The sequence below is a fragment of the Phoenix dactylifera genome, chromosome 17, assembly GCF_051530095.1.
Source record: "Phoenix dactylifera cultivar Ajwa chromosome 17, Ajwa_hap1_PhDact_Kaust_v1.1, whole genome shotgun sequence".
Classification (NCBI taxonomy): domain Eukaryota; kingdom Viridiplantae; phylum Streptophyta; class Magnoliopsida; order Arecales; family Arecaceae; genus Phoenix; species Phoenix dactylifera.
The window spans coordinates 4,512,501-4,531,557 of NC_143206.1; the positions used below are offsets into that span (position 1 = coordinate 4,512,501).

A 19,057-nucleotide genomic window follows, 5' to 3' on the forward strand; every position below is an offset into this window, starting at 1 on the left:
GAAAAAAGAATCATAACAGACACATAATCCACCATAAAGGATGAATGGCCAAATCCTTAGGATAAGTGGCTAGAGAGGCAGGGGAAATGTCAATATGTATTGTCTTCATGTAGCCAAATCAACTGGACAACATTTATCGCCATAGCCTGCTGAAAATGCCTTTCTTGTCTTTCTTCATTCTGTTCTCAAGAGATGGAAACTCGATTGAGTTGTAGGCAATGTCCAGAACGATAGGATTGCAAGGTACCGCTTGGAAAGGAGGAAAACGCTCAATATGAGGAACAGCTTTTGTGTTTAAATTGCCAACTGCCGATTCATAAACATCAAGCATTTCCAGAAGGAACTTCTCTTCCTGCAATGAATAGGCCACAGCTGTTGCTACGTATTCATGTAAAATAGCATTAAATTTGTAATGACTTCAATCTAAATAACTGGATGTTAGTGCTTTCAGTATCTCACTATGAAAAAAGAGATGTAAGATCCAGGCTCAACTTGCAGTTCCTCAGTTCAATAGGGATTTCAATAGCAGTTATGGGCTGCAAGTAGTCACCACAGCAGTAAAACTATACAGGGGAACTCAACACCAGTTTTAGGTCCCCTGTTTGACTGCATGGTCCAGGCACAGCAATTTATGTTTAAGCCCTTGCACAAAGTCAGGCCTGTTTCTCTATGGATCTATACCAGTGCTCTACATACATATGCACAGGCCAGGGATTAAACATAAACTGGCAGTCAGCCAGGGTGGATCTCAATTTCCCCAAGTATATTTTCCTAAATTTGTTGTGTATATGCTGCAAATATACCTTCTTTTCATTTCCGGTTAATGATATGGTAGAGACTCCTTTGGAAAGCTTTTCAGGAATCTTCTCCTCCTCCATAATCCCTGCTGCATGTTCAATGCAACTGTTTGATCTACAGTTGTCAGACAGGACCTTCAGATCCTTGATCAAAGTCTGTCAAAAGACAAAGTCAGAAAGCAGTTTCGTATTTATCATGTGAAGCACAAGAGATGAACATATCTCAAGATAATCATCGTTTTCAGTTTATTAGATTCTCCTATCCTAGTTCTCAAAGAAAAAAAAAAGATACGCTAAAAATAAAGATCTGTATAAAATACTATTTAAGATAACAAATGCAAAACAGTACAATATTACACAGTGTAGTATGTTAAAAGGCTATCATCCCACTACTAGGATACCATCGCCTTATCTCCTATAATGCAAATGAAGACATGCTCAGCTACTTAATATCACAAACTTGTGATCATGATCCGAAACAGCTAAAAGGCTTATCAAACAAAAAACCAATCTTCTAGATTGTTTCTTGATTGTGCATCAAATAATCGAGAAAGGTTTGCACTAAAAAGAAAAATAATTTGATTAGATTAATGGTTGGGAAGCAACATAAATCAATGAAGTTACCTCCATGCTTAAGATAGAACATGATCAACAAGGGTAATAACAATTTTCATGTGTCACTGTGCATTTTTCACCATTTATCTGCTGGTACAAAGGTCCTATCAGTGTTCCAATAGTTAGGCATCTTAAAATTGTGTACAGACTTGAAGCATGATCCTACCACTAGAATTTATCCCCAAATCCTAATAATGCAGAAAACATGATAAGCCCCTTAAGAAATAAGAAGTAAATATAGATGTCACGCCATACATCCTGTAATATCAGCTCTCCCATCTGTTCGACTTGCTTGAAAATATTACATGCTGTAAGCAAGATTGAATTAGACAGCATTAACAAAAATAATTAAACCTATCATGTTAAAATAGTTCTACCTGTAAATCCAGCAACAATTAAAAGTGCTCCAAGTTTGCAAATTTATATAATTTCTTGTAGCGATAGTCGTCAAAGGAATGCCTCATGCAAAGAAGAACGTCATCAAGTTAAATGCCATAACACCATCAATGATTGCATAATATCACCAATGTTTTCTTATATCCACCAAGAACAAGGATAGGTGGATATTCCATTTTAATAATGTCAACATCCTTAACTAGCATAACTAAGCATGGTGTTCGCTTTACCAACAAGAGAATAATCCATCAAACTTTGAAAACCTTAAGCATAAGAAGCTCAACTATCCCTTTACAGTAAAGAAATTTTGCAAAAGAAAGGGACATTATATGAAACCTATAAGGATGATTACTTGGGGGAGCTAATTGGCCACAATTTACGCTCTTACAGCAAGGGAACAGCACTCTAAAGTTTTTTCAACATGGAAGGAGAATGGATAAGAGAGAAAGCAAGGTTTCATATAAGGAATGCCATTCATCTCCAAACCTTAAAGAAAATATCATTAGCCAGAGATAAACTGTAACACAAGGTCCCCTTGATAGAAAGATCAATACAACTAAACCCTGTTCCTAACCACGATGCCCCTTTCTAAGTCAAACCACTGAAGTTTCATTCTCTCCAATCTCCACTTGTTCCCCATCATTTTAAGCTCATCTGAATCGAAGCACCCATTAGACAATGTCAAATTTGTCATGTCCTTCCTAATTCTCACAATTTCTAGCTGAAAAACTATATAATAAGAAATTGATGGCAATTTCCTAATATGGCACAAGAACAATTAATAGTCAAACCCTAAAATGAATCGAGCCTACTATTGTCTACATTACAAGAATTCTGGTGATGGACTAAGCCACATCAATTATTTGTCTCTTAGTATTGACCAGTAACACTTTCAACATTTAAATCCTTTATTGTTACTAGAGTTCTACATACATGCAATGCACGTAAGCCATAAAAGTGGGATGAGATGATGGACAAAATGAAAATAAGTGGAGTTGCATGAGCCTGGGTTCCATGGGCTGGATAGGATATGTCGAAAATTTACGAAAATGAAGTTGCTCGAGAGTGGACTCACATGTGATGCATGTGATGAGTAGGAAGGGCAATAGGCATAAATCATGGGTGCATTGACAAAAAACCACTAGTGTAAAATTCATTTTTGTTCTAAAGCTCTAATAGGAATCCCCTTTTAATTTTTAAAAAAGATTACATAATCAATGGTTATGATTTAAGGGAAAAAAGAAAAATACATTTTTCAATTGATCATTGTGACGAGGGTCGCAAAGGTCATGCTTGGGAGTCACTGATTATTATGACGTGGTAAAAAAGGAAAAAGGTCGCCCTTTGATGCGAGCCCCGATGGATTCGACATTTGGGGTGTACACACCACTAGAGTTGTGTTATATATAGGGAGATAGTTCATATACAAAAATAACAACACCCAGTAATATACTTGCAACACTATTTTAGCTATATAAAATACTAATTACTCCTCAACTAAAACCAAGTGAGCAACTAACAAAAGAAATTGCAAGCACTACATCTTGTGCTTGTGAAGACAACAAGTATTATCATGAGTCATGTGGAAAAAAGCTAAACAGAAAGCTCGGTGCCGACTTAATTGAGCCTCTATAACATAAGGAACAAATTCTAACATTTACATATCAGCAATTTCTTAACTAGAGAAATATCTCTATCCTTGAGACAATCTTTAAAATTTGCAATTGTAGATGACCTTATTTAATTATTTAAGAAAGAAGTTCACAGATTGATTTATAGGTTTTGAACAGCTTGCTATCTATAAAAGCTATAGGCTCAACCCACATGGTAAGGACACCAGTCCCAGATCATCGATCAGACATGTACAGTCACAGGCACAGGAGGGCAGCCCACCCAGGGACACTTTGGCTGGGTGACAGATTATGAGAGTGAGAGAGTTTTTCAAGTTTTATTTGTTGGGTACTTTGATCTTTTTCTGTAGGGATATTTTGGTTTGTCTTTTCTTTTTAGTTTTTGCCTATATAAAGGTTTGTAAGGCTTTGTTAAAGGCATAATAACTAGTTTTGAGAGCTTCCTCATATTTTCTTTTGTTGGTGGATTCTGACACCCTGTTGGTGGATTCCGCAGGTTTAGTTACCATTGTTCGGTGAATTACGGATGCCCTATTAGTGCATTCCTAGGATTTGCATAATCCGGGACGCTGTTCTGCATCACCACAAGAATGACAGCTTTTAAGGAACTAGATCAGAATTGCCAGCAAACACTTTTTTCTTGCCACCCGCATTTCTTGGATTCATGTTTGAGGAATAAGTCTGATCGAGTTCTTCAAAAACTAGGAAAGGCAAGTAAATATGCAGCATGCCTGACAATTGGGATATGCAAAGAACTTCTTAGTGGTTTTGCAGTCATTTCTCTATCAATAAAACATTGTGAACACTAATTCGCACTTTCATTTCATGTATTGTCTTTCTTGCCATTCCAACATTTTGGAAACAATGATTTCCACTGGATTACCTTTTTTCCTTGCAGCAAGGCCATTTATTTAAAAAAATGAACATCTGTAACAAAATGTCAATAGTTTACACAAGTGACGCACCTTGTCAGGATTATCTGTCATTTGAAGTTTTTGCAAAGCAGTATCTGCAAGAGAGCGAGCATGGCAAAATAACACATATGCTTCCATTCTTTTACTAGCTGAACTGTAGGATTTAGCTAAATAGAAGCACCTGCAACATTTTAAAAAAAAGAAATGTCCGGTATGAGATGGAAATGAACTGGTCACGGATGAGAGCAGCAAGCACAACAAAAATGAGATAGGTCAATATTGACAAGGCATCCAAAAGGCGCTTCAGCTATAACAATCAGTTCCATTTCTATTTAACCATGAACCTTAAATGAATCCATCTTGTTCCAACTCTTTGTTGAAAGTTAGCTATCAACAAAGAATAACCTATTCCAAATCAACAATGTAGAACTTATCATTTAAAGGTAGAATAAAGTTTAAGGTATAGAGCATATCATTCTATTGTGATAACTGAAAGCTATATTTCTTGCCCCAACTAATTTGATACACATGTAACAAGCATTTGTGAGTGATGCTTGACTAAGCTCATTTAATCAAAGGTTCGCCGAACCAAAACCGGAGATCATACCGGCCAACAACCAGTTTGGTACGGTATGGGTCCCTACCATGCCAAACTAGGGTGCATCAAAAACAGGGAGAGGGAGGGAAAGAGGGAGAAAAGGAGAGACGAAGAGAGAGAGAGAGAGAGATGGGGAGAGGCAGGGAGGGAAGGAGGAAGAGGGAGAGCTGAGGGTTAATCCCTAACCCTAACCCAAGCAAAGTGGACCAATTCTTAGATTCTATGTTCTAGAAGATCACAAAGAATGCTAGAGCATCTTTCATTTTACTAATTTGCAATGAACATTTCAAAAAAAAATTAAGGATGTAGATTTCTTTTTAATATTTTTCAAAATTATAGAAATGATAGTGTTGTTATCAACACAATTAAGCTTATTTTGTAACAAATATAAGTATTGTATCATAGACATGTATAAGCTGTGAAAGAAATTAAATAGTGTAAGAAGAGGACAAAAGCATACCTCTCTGCTCGAAATATCAGCCCCTTAAGAACATATTCTTCAGCAAACGCGACTTCTTCTTTGTTCCTATCCCTTCCAGAACTAACTAAATCAGATAAATCTGTTGCATTCTGTTCACATAGAAGCGTCAGTTTTACTTTAGCATCGAACAAATTATCAGAAAAAACAATTAGAAGAATATCACATCTAATCACAAAGTGATCACCTAAACAAAGAACAGTAAAAAAATAGAATACCTGTATTAAAAGATCATATAGTCGGACAAGTTCTTCTGGTTTTGTGATTTTGTCACCCTTGTCATCTCGATGCTTTGTAAATTTACTCTTAGCAATGGCGACCAGCAACAGATTACGCTCTATTGTGCGCTGCCCTAGTACAGCACTAACTGCCTTATCAAGGCCGTTCAAGTCATCTTTTACATTCTCAGCATTTCCTGCAGTAGCCTAAATTTAGAAATACTGTTAGGAGCAGTCACCCATGAAAAAATGCTGAGAAACAATCACTATAACTATTGTGTTTGCCAATAACCTAAATATTCCTTGAAGTGGAGAGAAGAAAGGTGAATGTATTAACCATCAGGTTTTAATATGGGAGTTTTCTGATTTATACCAAGTCATTCCGAATGCAGCTTCTAGCATCATGATATGCAGAAAATATTTTGTCAAACATGGCAAACTTTTTCTCTGCTGGGACTGAATCCGCAGCTGAGCTGTGTAGATCTTTCTCCAGCTCCTGAGCTGATCAATTTCTCATGTAAGAAAAGGTTTTAATAAAAATAAGAAAAACATTAAGTGCATACCATGTCCAAAGATAAATGAATAGGAAGGTAAATAATACACAACCAAATCAATCACTGCCAACTTCAAAACTAATTTTCACAGATAACTGCAGCATGAAGTTTGTGAATTGTAGATATAGGTGCATGTCTATTAATAGCTCCTAACATGAGATACCTAGCATCCATCATGCTCACATGCAAGTATAGATAAATAACATTTGAAAGATGATAACTTGCAAGAACAGACAAACCCTGATATTCAATAAGCTTATTTCATCATTGGACATTAAACTTAATGAATCATATCTCAATGCATACTTTGCATCTCCTCTTAAAAAGGTACTTTCTGGTATCCATGTGTTCATATATTAAATGATGATACGAAAGAACCACTAAATTAAAACTATGATGGAAATTCCATATGAGCAATAATTAATTGAGTTATTTAAGAGAATCGAGAGAAAACTTCAAAAATAACTTCTACCTTTCAAGTGTTAAAGTAATATTCAATAAGCTTATTTCATCATTGGACATTAAACTTAATGAATCATATCTCAATGCATAAAGGTACTTTCCGGTATCCATGTGTTCATATATATTAAATGATGATACGAAAGAACCACTAAATTAAAAGTATGATGGAAATTCCATATGAGCAATAATTAATTGAGTTATTTAAGGGAATCGAGAGAAAACTTCAAAAATTACTTCTATCTTTCAAGGGTTAAAATAATTCGGTTAAATGAATAACTTCAGAAAATTCTAATCACGAGAAAAAAGCAAGAGAAACCATGAACATTTTAGCAATTTTTGTGAACCTTCAATACAATATTAAAATAAAATCAATTTTTTAAAGACTATCAAATACAAAACCATGAGCCAAAGCATATCCAACTAGTATTTCTGATGCATTAATAACCATCAGAGATGAACTTGAAAGGCAGCAGAAAAAATGTTTACTTTTTGCACCTCAATAATCACTCCATTAAATAAAACATCGCCACAAACCTTTCAGAATGGACACCCGAGTCTTAGCATTACTGATGGGAAATCTGTGACCAAGCCAGTAGAACTCTGTCATAGATGCTGCCTGTTGTGATCTTGCCTCAGCCATAACAGCCTGAAGAATACAATGAATGAAGAGCACTCAAAAAAAATCATCATGTTGTGAACATATTGATCAAATGGTAGCCCATTAAATAGAATTTGGTCCACCCCTTGAGAAGAAGCAAAATCAAATGTAAGTTAATTGAAGTGGATGAACAAGAATGGAAAAAGGCAGTACATTAATATTTCTCTTTACAAGAAATTTGGTTTAAGATAATTAAATAATTTCTTAGAAATGACTAGAAAAGAGCCCAAAAAAAAGTCCTTTTTTTATAAGAGAAGTCATTTTTCCTATTTAAATTCAACATTACACCAAACACATGTGATAAGCAGTTAAAGCAAACATCATTAAACCCAAAAATTTAATATTGACCAAACTCAAGGTTATCATAAATTTTCACATTCCAAGACAGGATTACAAGCTTGTCTTAAAAAGAATGTCAAACCAGATATATCTCCATCCTTCTAATTCTAGTTCCACTAAAGTGTGACATGGACACTGCACATGTTTTTAAAAAACAATAAATAATAAGTAACAAATGTTAGGGGGTGTGTTTGAACCCTCAACCATATGGTTTATAGCCACATGCTCCAACCAACTAAGCCAGCATTGTGCAGGATTGAGAAACTCATGGTGTGGGAAACACATGCTATGGGAAAGGATGTTTCGGAAACCAAAAATTGGAGTCACACAAACTGGAGCCCCACCAACAGAGATGCTGGGGGAGTTTCAATTTAATAGTAGAATAGATGTGTCATGATAGAATCAATCATCTCATTCACTTAATTAAAGTACGCTAAAAGAAAAGGTACACTTATCCTAATAGTTTTCATATATCAAAATTTTGAGGAAAATTATGTTTGTGAATAAATCCTTCTGACGAGGTACTGCAAACAGTCAAAAGATAGATCAGACCATCCTAATAGCTGACAACCATACTTCAGTAAGCTACATATTAGCAAGTTGCTGTATGGTTAAAAATCTGAACAAGCTCTTAAAATAAGTGATGTTACATAATTATCTTAGATCATAATGTGCTGATATAGAAGCAAGTTGAAAAGTTATTCACTCAGGTAAAAAAAAAACAACTGAAAGATTCTGCATCAAGGAAACAAAACTGACCTCTAATTTCGCTTTGAAAAGGTCTAAGGCAGGCCCCTCCATTTTACCAATGTCTAGAAGTTCAGAAGTTTGCAAGCTCGATTCGCCTACTTTGTGTAAACAGTACCTGATGCTTGGTTCCAACTCTTCAACACGCTCACGGCATAAAACTTGATTTTCTATATCGCCATATTTCCCAAGTTCTTCATATACAGCCCTGTAAAGTAACCATACGTCAGCCAAACATGACCACAAGCCAAAAACTGCAGCAAGAAAGCAGAAGAACAATGGTATATGAGGATGAAAACTTTGTATTGGGAAACATTATTTTTTTCAGAAACAAACTAGAACAAATAGCAAAATAGAATTGAAGCAAGGAAGTTTATTTAGAAATTAGCATAATAAAATGGTTTTAGAGATGAGTTGGCAGCTCCTGGTACAGCAAAGAATTAAGATGGCTATATATCTAGCATGGCAAAAGAAGGGGGAACCAGCTCTTGTTAAAACAAATTAATACCTGGCATTCTTGAAATTCATCAATGCAGTTTCCCAATTCTTATCTTGTTCAAACAATAAAGTGCCTTTCATATAAGAGGCATATGCCTGTACATCAAAAAAAGGGTTATGTTTAAAGGGTTTCATTCTCACTGCTGCTTGGCACAGCAATAGAAATTAACCAAGCAAGAGTTCTTCATAGATTAAAACTTATAATAATTGATAACTCAAACAAATTTATGATCAAAAAGAATTGTATACAGAAATACGAGAACACCTGTATGAACCAACAATATAATATATTTGAGATGAATACCTATAGCCATTCCCATCATTTCCTACATGGCAAACACCTTCCACAATGTTTAATTAAAGGATAGAACAAGAGAAAGCAATCCCACTTGAAGGTGAAATTTGGTCTAGGACCAACTAGAGAACCTTCTAATTTGCAAAACCTAATTCAATTAGCTTACCAATAACAAATCAACCTAATTTCCTATACAACAGAAAATTTTGGTTTTAATTTTAGCAAAGATATCAGGTACACATATACACATACAAATACATATATACATAAATACACGATATAATATTTTACCTTAATATCAACCAATATAAACTATTGTATCAGCTGATACATCATTAACACATCGGCCAAGATTTTTTTTAGTCTTTTTCTTCTCATTAAGATTTTTTAATTGCAATACTTAAAATCAATGCCTAAGATCATAGCCAATCCTATTTCTTCTGTATTAGCCAATTGTCCAGTACATTGGTCATTATATATCAACGAAGATGTTGGAATATCTCAATCCATCTGACCAAGATATACAGATATCTCAAGTTAATCTTAATATTAGTTGCCCACTGAGATAGCCAAGATATCAAAACCTGTTCCACATTCCCAAATTTGACAAGAAACATATCATACAGAATTCTAAAAAGGGATATAAGTAATGACTTGGGTTCCTTATAGACAGTCAACTTACCATTTCTACGAACTATTTCCAAGAGTGCAGGCATCTTTTTACAATTAAAAAAATTCAGATACATGCTCGAGTTTTTCCTCTTTTTGTCATTTTCATTTTTGAAAAAGAAAAGCATATATCCATGCTCTCATAGAGAGAAGTCTAAAGCCTAGAATCCTCATCTAACTGGAAGCATCAACAATTTCAAACACAAGTAATCTAAAATCAGCTATCAGAACACATAAAGATAAAGCAAGTATAGAATTAATAGGAATTTTTGCTGAGTTAGGATTTATAGAGTTGAGTCAAATTGAATATGGGTCATGGTTTTGCAGTAAAAATCAGCTAGCAGAATACACACATCTAGCAAGTATAGAATTAATAGGGATTATTGATGAGTTCGAATTATAGAGTTAACTAAAAATAGTTGGAACTTGGGTTATGGTAATGCAGTACAGCGCAAGAAGCTTCAATATTTAAGGATTTGACACCATGATATCCAGCTGACTGCATGTTCAGAGAAAAATTAGAAGCATCGTGCTCCATGTCTGACTATCAATTAAGTGAACCATTAACAAGTAGCTAGAATTTGCTGGATAAGAGGTTATCTTGTCTACTATTGTTTAGGATTTAATTGCAACCATGACCATTGAACGACAACTCAGACACATGGTTCTCCTCATCTAGGTAGCATAGTTTTCTCCAATTAAGACAACATTTGCAAATTATACTGTTAATTGGGCAGCTGGTGCCTCCAAAAAAATCAGCATTTCAGTCATTCCTGGTGATTGTTGCCATCAATAGCAGCTTTAAACTTTTTCAAGGAATAGAAAAAAGTATTCCAAATCCCACTGTACCACAACCAAACAGAATCAAAAGGCAAAACTTCAAATCATGTATTTACTTGAGGAAGATTTTGCACATAAGAAGACTTCTCATGTGGTATCCTTCTTGGAGAACTCATGAACTTGTTTGAATTATGTGACTCTCTTTATAGTAAAATTGCCTAAAAGTTTGATGTTTAATCTCAGCTCAAGCATGAGTGTAGTCGACTAGAAACATATTGCTCTAGGTTATGCTACGATAACCCCTGGACACTTATGGATGGCTTGATTGAAATATAATTGCATCAGCAATCAGATTACATAATCTCTACTATTATAACACAAATAAATGAGTCTTCATCCATGATCCCTAAGCTTCCATGGATCTATCCTTGTCCCTTTCTTTTTTTATCTTTTTCCTTCAAAAAACCATGAATGTCCGTTTTATCTGAATTCTTTAAACAATATTGTTATAGCCTGTAGTCCTACAAAGTTGAATCTCTCTAGGTTGCCCGACCAGGAGCTACTGCTGAGATATCCGTTCACCCTACTACCAGTCCTCTATTTTTATCCAAGGTCGTGGTGTAAAACAATCTTGGCTGCCCAATTGCTATGTTTCATCTAGGGAGCCTACTCATTCTCCAAGCCATCCATGCTTCCGTCAAGTGCATCGCACATGCCCAGCACTAGTTTTCATGATATGATTACATTGCATATAGAAATTGACCCTTTTAGACATGCCCTGCAACATGATACATATGCCAATTATAACAATGGGGAGATCAATCTTGTTAGTCACCATTCAGTTTAACCTTTCACATGCTATAGTGATATAAACAATATTCTTTTGTTTATGAACTTATAGAAGAAGTTAATTAGAAATATCATATTCCATTAAATTTTCATAAAGTGGGCTTGAGCTGGTGGTGAACTTATTATTTAAGCAAATCAAACAACTAATAAGAGAATTTGTATATGGGAAAGTATACCATCCTTTTAATAAATGCAAACTGAAATTTTATTTATTAAATATTATGATCATCAGAGCATGGAAAGCAAGCATGTATGAACATATCACATAAATGAATACTATGCTAATGTGGCCTAAAAATTTACCAAGTAAAAGAGTTACTTGATATGCACGCATGGCATAATGAAGTCAGACAATTCAGTTGATAGAATACATACCTCTGCTTCCAGAGAAGTTCTAGAGTCTCCTTTCGCAGCACATAGCTGCGAAAAAAGTATTGCCCACTTCACCGCCTTCCTCAATCTACCAAGCAAGTAAATTCGTTGACGGCCATTTGGTCCATCAGGTAATTGTCGCTTTTCCATAGCATGGCTCCAAGCCCTTTCAGCCATATAAAGAACCATATGGAGAAACCTATATCAAAAATATGCAAAGTCACATATAGTTCATGTAATTTCTTCTCATGATAAAAATATCTGTCAGTGTGTTTACATCATGCAAATAATGTCAACCTAATGATACTTGCTTTTAGTCATAAATAATGCTTACTAAAGATGACAAGAATTTTATTTAATGACCATTTTTTTGGACAACTATAATGGACAGGCCACTTGATGATATTTGTCAAACATCTGTACTAAAGCACAACAGCAAATTAGTTCTAAGCAAACAACTCCATGCTAAGCCTTCACAGACAGTACTCCTGAATAATATACTCATGAGGGATAACCTAAAGGGGAAATAATTGACAGAGGATCTATCTTTTATTGCATAAAAGGTGGAGCAATTATCTTTTTTTGAGGGAAAAGGGATAAGATGGGGTAATTATCAATTGCTACTTCATTGTAGCTTTACATGAACTATTTCATACCAGTAACTAGCATACAACTTCCAGTGAAACAGATGTGCCAACTGTATTCGGAAGCTTGATACTATGACTACGGAGAAGAAGTGTCTGCGGTACAAGGTTTCAAATATCATCAGAATGGGATGTTAGTACTGTCTTGTTCCGATCGAACATCAAACCAATTGGACTGGTACATACCAACCGCATTCCGTGTCACCCTACCAGTCAATGTCAACAGTATTGTACACACCTTACCGGTCAGTACTGGTTGCTTTTCATTTATTTTGGTTCTCTCGACCTTGGTACATACCAATCATGCGAGTACCATACCAGCATTATACTGTTCCAATGGAAAACGAGTACGAGGTTTACTTATAGTATTTAAAATGTGACTAGTGTGACTGTGTTAAAATACTACATGGCGCACTAGTGCTAGTCCAAGGCTAGCAAGATAAAGTATGGAACCTTACCGTGGTGTTTCCGCCACTTGCAAAGGCCAATGAAACTAAATTATTTCTGCTGGTCCTTAACAATCCATTTCAATTCGTCCCAACAAGCACAAATTGATATGCAAGATATAGAGATGCTTACCTCTGTTCAGTGTCTTCATTCTTGCCTACATAGTACCTGTTGTATGACGGACCAACATGACACAATATCTTGATTGATAGGTGCATCACAACACATGATATGAATTGGGAAATCTGGAAAGAAGATTCCTTGCAGATTTTTCCCAGAAATGGTGCTAGGCTGAAAGTCAAAGAATTTCAGCAGAAAAAATAAAGCAGCACATTTGCTTCTGAACAAGAAGACCTTAGACATTTTGCCTCCTAAATCTATTTGTCTAGTCCAACTACTAGCTCAGATCAAGAAGTATATATAGCACTATTTAGCAAGCAAACATTAATAGATAGTTTTTTTTTTTGCAATAATTAGTGTGAAATTTTTACTTATAAACTTTCAAATTCAAATGGGTGTTTGTTCACTTCTTTATGAGCATAAAATTCATAGTTATTGCCCCATGTGGAGCATAAAATAAGATTTATGAGGTTTCTCAAGAAAGCAATTTATTATCACACCACAAAACTAAATTAAAATAGCTAATAATTATCTACTTTTTTAACAGATGATGATATAGTTAGCTACCAAGCATAAAATATGTATTTATAACTCAATGACATCAATATTTCATTATGACCATAAGGACTCAAAGGTGGCACAAAGCTCCACTTTAGATGAAAGCGTCTATATCATACACTAGCAATTTTGAATGTCATAACAGAGTGAAACCTTTCTTCATGACTTATTTGCCTTTCTAAATTGACATAACTAAGTTGTGACAAGGGTTATGCGTATACACCATTATCCACCTTAAAGGTTCCTTAAAAAATAAAGCATTACATATACCACCCCAAAACACCATTTGTAAGAGCAACAATTGTCACAAACTTTTAAATCATTAACCTAGAACAATGGTAAAAGGACCTTTAGGAATTTTCTTTGCAATCAAAGGCACCCAACAATGTATTTTGTCCCCTTTGTTAACAATGAATTTTCTTTCTTTAAGAAATCTTGTTATGTCAGAAAGACAACACCAAAAAGTAGAATGGACTAAATTGGGCAATTAGATATATAGTTTTCAGTTTTCCCCAAAAATTAGCTACTAAAGTCAAATTTCATCAACTTAAATTCAATAATGAAGCGCTCAAGTTAGGTCGAAGAACAGTTCGAGTTGCTTTCATGCAAAAGGTATTGTTGTATTAGCAAAACTAGCAAACACATCATTACTTTCGGGCTTTAAGTACATTTTAGTAACCGACATCCCAGAACCAGTTTTATAAAACAGTAAATAAGGTGGTAAATTGAAGGGTAGACAAGTGAGAATCCACTATGATTAGTTAAGAAGTCAACTTTTCTAATTCCTTGTTAATCATAAAATTGAATCTCTGGTTAGAGGTTTTCTAGTGTCTCACCGACTCTCACCAATAATACTCTTACAAAGATGGATGATTTCCCATTATAAAATTCCTCTCTCCTTTTATAGGTGTCTCTTCCTTGCTTGCAAAGATGAGTCAGCAAGACATACACAATATATATATATATATGTGTGTGTGTGTGTGTGTGTGTGTGTGTTTATATGTGTATATATATATTAGGGAACTTCAATGATAAGAAAGCAATCTTTATTAGGGATAGAAAATCCATGCAAAAATCATATTTCTAGGATCCCCATATAGCGAGTTATAAAATTCTAGAACTTTAAATTATGAAAGGGCTGGGTAAAATTAAATCAAAATATAATAAGAATATAGCTCTTCTTTAAAAATTTAACTAATATTAAACATTACTAATACAAGAGCATGGTATGTTGTACCATACAGAACTGGACAGTACCGAGCGTACCGTACCATTCCGGTTCAGCACCAGTACCGGTGATATACTGACACTCAGTACGCTAAAAAAAAATCCGTACCGTACCGTAGCGATACTATACTAGTATGACACTGGTACAAGGTCCGATACCAGTACGACGAATCTTGATACAAGAAAAGCATAGCATGGCCATTTAATATACATTCTTACATTACAGGAAGATATTATTGTGCAACAAGTTTGTAAGGTAAAGAACCATAGCATAGATTTAAATGGCAGCCTAGAAAAGTTCGTTCTTGTGAATGACAACTCCATCCAACTCACCCTTCAGCAAATTGCTTTAAACTAATAAAGTCAAGAAAACCTACATAACCTACATATTTTGGATATAACAAGATTCTATGATAAATTAATGATCTTAAAAAAATGACAAAATAAAGGAAATATCTGCATTTATATCATCACTTTAAGCATATGCTAAAACAAATCAAATACAGAGATCATAAAGCAAATATTTACAATATACCAAACCAAGCAATATAAATACAAGAATGAGAACAATAAAAATAATAACATTAGGTAACATAATTAGTTTCTTCAATCTCTTTGTTTAGAAAAAATAAAATAAAATTTAGCTATGTGTTAATTTGGTTACCTATATTCATAGATAATTTCCTAAATGCAGAATATCTTTGGATTAGGGAATACATCATGGAACATTTTATTGACACAGAATAAGCATCATATTTGCATTCCGCTGAAATGTTATATGCAGGGTAGCTCCCAAAACAATTGTCAATCCACTAACTGAGGCTGACCCAACACATTTTTGATGTGAACCAAACTACATTACTGCTTTGGGAAAAAAAGCACAGGATAATGATACCCAAGTAGAAACATGGAAGCTGCTCATAGAGCAAGTTAGCATAATAAACTTTCTTGGCTAAGCTATGTGGTACCTCACTTCTGTGACTGTTGACTCAGTCAAGGCCCTCCGTGTAAATCTGCCACGACCATGTGTAAACTTCAATGATTTGTATAATCTTCTCAAGCGTGCAGTACAATATCTCCTGAAAAGCAAAGGTTGATTATTAAATGATTGTATATTTGGTGACAAGATAAAAGAACATAAATCTGTAGAATAAAGAAAATCAGGTTTCATGGAGACCATTGAGTCAAGGGCATAAAGGAAGATCTTACAGAAGATAAAACCAAAAGTTCAACAGCCTAAAATTGTAACCACAAAAATATAGAAAAAGTTAAATAGTATAAGATGGCAGCTTTAGTGTGTCAAAGAAGGGAGTAATTTATGCCTTGCAACTCTTTTTTTCCAGCAAAAGGGATGTTTAGGAAAGTATGGGAACAGAACAACAAGAATGACAAGGATGTTAAAAGGAAAATATCTCTCAATATGTCAGACATTAAGGCAGTTAGACATAAGGGTGATGATAAAGCTGTACGATTTCACAGCCTTCCACAAATCTTCCAATAACATAAGTGAGGCCTAGTTGGAAATGTGAAACAAATTGCTGTAATAATATGTCAACCAGTATGTTACAGTTGATACATGCTAGACTCAAACTTGTAAAAATATAATACACTAAATTTCTTTTTCTTGGTCATGTTTGTTTAATTTATGTTCCAGAGCTCAGTTAATAGTAGCATGTTTGTGAGAATTAACAATGCATATATAAGAACAATGGTGCAGCGTCATCAATAAAAGTAGGCACTATCATATATTTTTGTATGTTAGGATGGATCACTTGCAAGGCTGCGTACCATTTCATATGAATGCCAGCCAATACATGGCACAGAAAAACATGGTGGATGCTATTTTGTAATAAAATACTAGTACAGTTTGTGATCTAAGTGGAGTATAAAAGTTATTTCTGGCACTATTTCTATGTTAATATTAGGTTTTAAATTTGGGGCTGTTAGAGTCATTATCATCTTCATAAGTTACCATACAACTCATCTTATTAGGTACTATAGAAATTCTATATGGACCTGAAAGCCTTATTACAAAAGGTTGGAGTTAGAGGCATAAGTTAGAACCAAATTATGATGAATGTCAATTAATGTACGAGAATCTCTCAAAGGTTTTTCCCTCCCTCTCATTACTCTCCCTTCTTCCCTCCCTTTCTTTTCCTTCTCTTATTTTCCTCTTCTTTTTTCCCCACTTTATCTTCCCATTCTTGTTTTTTTATTAAACCATCATGCATCCAAATCAGATTTGAAGACAGATTTGATCTTTAAGTTACACATTATAAACCTCCCTCCTTTGCTTCTTCAATTTCCCTTCTTTCATATTATAAACTTGTATTTCATCGTGCAAATTTGCTAAAATTGCGGTTCACATCCCCTACATTATTCTACTGGAAATTTTGAATCATATTACAATGATTAAGCCAACCATAATTATGATCTACATTATCTTGTTGCATCTTGAAAGTAGACGTTTTTCCACCACTTTGTCCTTGTACCATTATTTGCTTTGATGTAACGAGGAGAACTTACTCTTGCACTTTCGATGAGATGGCACATAACAAAGATTCTCATACTTGCATTGCAATTTTTAGGGGAAACCTTTAGCTTCCACAGGAACTACATTAAAAATCTAGAAGACATACTGAAAATCAACATGTATTAGAAATTCAACATCAACTCTAACTAGTTAATAGGTACTTCAACTTAGGCTTATCAAACCATGGTTAGGTGATATAGTATGGTCCATGTAAGGGAACCTATTGGATTTTAGGATGATAGGGATGTAATAATGGTTTGCCAGGATTTTGGTTTAGACCTAGATTTTCAATAAAATAGAACTAGAAAGTTCACATGAATGAAAGAAAAAGGTTAAAAATTAATATTACCTAAATAGGGCTAAAACTGTTTCTTAAAAGTCAATGTGATTGAATATTCAAAATCAAGCTTGCCTGATTTTGTTTTGGAAAAATAAGACAAAGGAATGATACCTAGTGGCCACAAACCACCATGATACCTCAGATATAGGGTTCAAAGATCTCAGACCTCAGCACAAGAGAACAAGAAGATGTTCTTATTCAAATAAGAATATCGCTTCCTTACAGGCATGCAATCAAAGCCATTCCACAACACAAAATAAGAGAATTTTTCTATACCTCTTGCTCCAAAGGATTAAACAGAACCTACCGATATCGAGTGTAATCTCGATGCCTCAACCCATGCTGCATCTGAGCTGATTTGAGAAGCTGCAACACTATAAATTACAACCAAAAACAAAAGAAAAATCAAATCCGATCACCAGAAGAAACGGCGAAATACTAAGAACCATCCACTGGAACAGTATCAATCCGAATACGAGAGGAGTATAAAAGAAAGAACCGTTGATAGAGAACTTGGGATTAATCTGCTCGACGGTAGCGGACTTGTTGTCGTCGATCTCCATCGCCGATGCTTCGTTTCCTTTCGCCATGATCCTTCAAACACCACGAGAGAAAGGATAGAGGAGATCGGAACAGAGAGAAGCGGACGGGAATCGAACAAGGGATTCAAAGATCTAGGGTTTCACGAAACCGAGGGTTTTGACTCACCCGGTTTTCCAGAGGCGTCGCGACGCCCTTTGGGCTTAAAAGCGGATACGCTGGATCCTTGAACCGTAATTTTCGTTTCGGGTTATCTTGAGCCGTAATTTATGAGAAGATAACTTTGCACGTGTCGAAGCCACGGTTGGACCTGCTAAACAAAGGCCAGAATCCTCACCCTCATGGTTCCCTTGGTTTGAGGATAATTTCTCGTAATATAACTTTCCACGTGGACGAGCCACGGTGGCACCTGCACAACCAGGCCCAGGTCCCACTCTCAGCCTCGTACCATTAAGGTTGCAAATGGGTCAGATTGACCCATACCCCGACCCACTTAGACCCGACCGACCCAAATTGGAGGACCCGCGAGGCCAGGTCGGATTCTAAAATTGGAATCATTCTATTTTTTCGGGTCGGATCTGCATTTACTGAATCTCAACCCAATTCGGACCTAACCCGACCCTTTTTTTTGGGTTAATTTTGGTTAGTTTACCCAACGACCCGATCTGATCCGACCCGAACCTAAATTATCTATTTAAGCTTGCAGCCTATATGCCCACAATCTACCGGTAAAAACCAAGCTAAAAATATTTTTTATTCAAAAAAAAAGATGCAAAAA

The 19,057-nt window shown here is 35.2% G+C and overlaps 1 protein-coding gene across 1 annotated transcript in view; it reads right to left on the reverse strand.

The window, feature by feature from the left end:
- LOC103718098 (signal recognition particle-related / SRP-like protein) overlaps positions 1-18,521 on the reverse strand; it is an 18,775-nt gene extending 254 nt beyond the window's left edge. The window contains exons 1-13 of the mRNA XM_088713835.2: positions 18,239-18,521; positions 18,047-18,113; positions 15,835-15,945; positions 11,874-12,069; positions 8,916-9,001; positions 8,420-8,615; positions 7,198-7,309; positions 6,021-6,148; positions 5,648-5,854; positions 5,412-5,521; positions 4,405-4,534; positions 804-953; positions 1-352 (exon numbers count right to left, since the gene is read on the reverse strand). The exon at positions 1-352 is cut by the window's left edge and continues 254 nt beyond it. Of these exons, the coding sequence (XP_088569961.2) occupies positions 134-352; positions 804-953; positions 4,405-4,534; positions 5,412-5,521; positions 5,648-5,854; positions 6,021-6,148; positions 7,198-7,309; positions 8,420-8,615; positions 8,916-9,001; positions 11,874-12,069; positions 15,835-15,945; positions 18,047-18,113; positions 18,239-18,329 (1,803 nt within the window). The 5' untranslated portion in view covers positions 18,330-18,521 and the 3' untranslated portion in view covers positions 1-133. The remainder of the gene's footprint in view (positions 353-803; positions 954-4,404; positions 4,535-5,411; positions 5,522-5,647; positions 5,855-6,020; positions 6,149-7,197; positions 7,310-8,419; positions 8,616-8,915; positions 9,002-11,873; positions 12,070-15,834; positions 15,946-18,046; positions 18,114-18,238) is intronic.
- Between the last annotated feature and the right edge of the window lie 536 nt (positions 18,522-19,057).